Here is a 2,264-nt window from a genome sequence, read left to right on the forward strand (position 1 = left end):
AAAAAGGTTTGTTACATTTGATGGTTTTCCTGTTTGCTTGAGAAACTTGTCATGGTAGGAATAATGGATTGAGGGGAGGACAGGAAGGGTGTTTTCTTTCAGGGAATGTGGCTGAGGAAAACATAACTCATAGCGGAACACTATAAAACGGAAAGGTTCCCACTCGCATGTAAACTGTCTTTTACTGAGAACCAAATTGCCACAGTCACAATAGCAAGCAGAATGAACTGTCTTTCAGGACAACTAAAAACTCTCAAGATAATGACTGACAAGTATCATTAATTTGTGATCCCAATAATAGTCACAATGGCCTAATTCAGGTTGAAAGTGCACACCCTTCAGGAACACCGGCAGCCATTCAGCTTGAGAAGCTGCCTAGCTCAAGAACCTTCAAGACAAAGACGTGCGAGAAACAAAATGGCAAGGAAAACAAAAAGACAATTCAGGCTTTCCGCTCGGCTGTTGTCCTTCGCTGGAGCCGCAGGGCCGTAGTCAGCCATGGCGCCCAGCCGGAATGGCATGATCTTGAAGCCCCACTTCCACAAGGACTGGCAGCGGCGCGTGGCCACGTGGTTCAACCAGCCGGCCCGGAAGATCCGTAGACGCAAGGCCCGGCAAGCCAAGGCGCGCCGCATCGCCCCGCGCCCCGCGTCGGGGCCCATCCGGCCCATCGTGCGCTGCCCCACGGTTCGGTACCACACGAAGGTGCGCGCCGGCCGCGGCTTCAGCCTGGAGGAGCTCAGGGTGGCCGGCATTCACAAGAAGGTGGCCCGGACCATCGGCATTTCTGTGGATCCGAGGAGGCGGAATAAGTCCACCGAGTCCCTGCAGGCCAACGTGCAGCGGCTGAAGGAGTACCGCTCCAAACTCATCCTGTTCCCCAGGAAGCCCTCGGCCCCGCAGAAGGGCGACAGTTCTGCTGAGGAACTGAAGCTCGCCACCCAGCTGACAGGACCGGTCATGCCCATCCGCAATGTTTATAAGAAGGAGAAAGCACGAGTCATCACTGAGGAGGAGAAGAATTTCAAAGCCTTCGCTAGTCTCCGCATGGCCCGTGCCAATGCCCGGCTCTTCGGCATACGAGCGAAAAGAGCCAAGGAAGCTGCAGAACAGGACGTGGAGAAGAAAAAGTGAAGCCCTCGGGGACTTGTAATAAATCCGCAGTCATGCTGGATCTCCACGTGATGTGTGTCGTGGGAACAACTGCGCCTGGGATGGGGCTTGGCGGCTGTGACATCCTGGCGGGGGGCTTGGGGTATTCTTGGAAGACAGTCCAGCCCTGGATCATGCCTCATTTTCTGTGAAAGCACTATTGCTTGCTTGGTTAGTGACTGATTTAAGATGGTTTTCTTGGGAGGTTACAGAGGCTGACTTGACCAGACACACCCTTTGTTTTTAGAGAGATAAGGTTGGGCTGGTGCTCACACCTGTAATCCCAGCACGTTGGGAGGCCACTTGGGCTGATGAATTCGAGACCAGCCTCACCACCGTGGGAAATTCCTGTCGCTAATAAAATTAGCTGGGTGCGATGATGTGCAAAAAAAAAAAAAAAAAAAAAAAAAGACAATTCAGGATTTGCAGAGTCTAATTAAACAACACACAAGATCATATATATATATATATATATATATATATATATATGTGTGTGTGTGTGTGTGTGTGTGTGTGTGTTTATACATATATATAAATATAAATATATACATGTGTATACATATATATATATATTTTTTTTTTTGGTTTGAGACAGAGTTTCGCTATGTCACCCAGGCTGGAGTGCAATGGTGCAATCTCAGCTCATTGCAACCTCCACCACCCAGGTTCAGGCGATTCTCCTGCCTCAGCCTCCCCAGTAGCTGGGACTGTAGGCACACGCCACCAAGCCTAGCCAATTTTTGTATATTTAGTAGAAACAGGGTTTCACCATGTCGGCCACGATGGTCTTGATCTCTTGACCTCATGATACGCCTGCCTCGGCCTCCCAAAGTGCTGGGATTACAGGCTTGAGCCACCGCGCCCGGCCCATGATCATGTTTTTAAAGCACTTGACACAGAGTTAGCTGTAAAGTATAGTTGAATTTATTCTACTACTACGAACTGAGGAAAGAAAAAAGTCAGGAAAAAGAAGTCAGAAAATGATTACAGTTAGGTAATTTGGCAGGCAGGTGTTGGAAAGGCTCCGGGAGTGGAGTCGAGGAGAGAATACAGGTCTAAAACTCCAGTCCTGGCGGTGGCTCATGCCTGTAATCCCAGCACTTTGGGAGACT

At 49.6% G+C, this 2,264-nt stretch overlaps 1 protein-coding gene across 1 annotated transcript; it reads left to right on the forward strand.

Moving 5' to 3' along the window:
• The first annotated feature begins 453 nt into the window (after positions 1–453).
• LOC141584588 (large ribosomal subunit protein eL13) lies at positions 454–1,180 on the forward strand. Its single transcript, XM_074399460.1, has one exon. It carries the CDS (start codon positions 499–501, stop codon positions 1,132–1,134), a length of 636 nt encoding a protein of 211 aa, XP_074255561.1. The 5' UTR covers positions 454–498; the 3' UTR covers positions 1,135–1,180.
• The last annotated feature ends 1,084 nt before the right edge of the window (positions 1,181–2,264 follow it).

This window comes from Saimiri boliviensis, chromosome 5 (genome assembly GCF_048565385.1).
Source record: "Saimiri boliviensis isolate mSaiBol1 chromosome 5, mSaiBol1.pri, whole genome shotgun sequence".
NCBI classification, from domain to species: domain Eukaryota; kingdom Metazoa; phylum Chordata; class Mammalia; order Primates; family Cebidae; genus Saimiri; species Saimiri boliviensis.

Excerpts from the sequence above, each read along its gene's own strand:
- LOC141584588 (XM_074399460.1), top strand. The coding sequence starts at position 499 with ATGGCGCCCAGCCGGAATGGCATGATCTTGAAGCCCCACTTCCACAAG.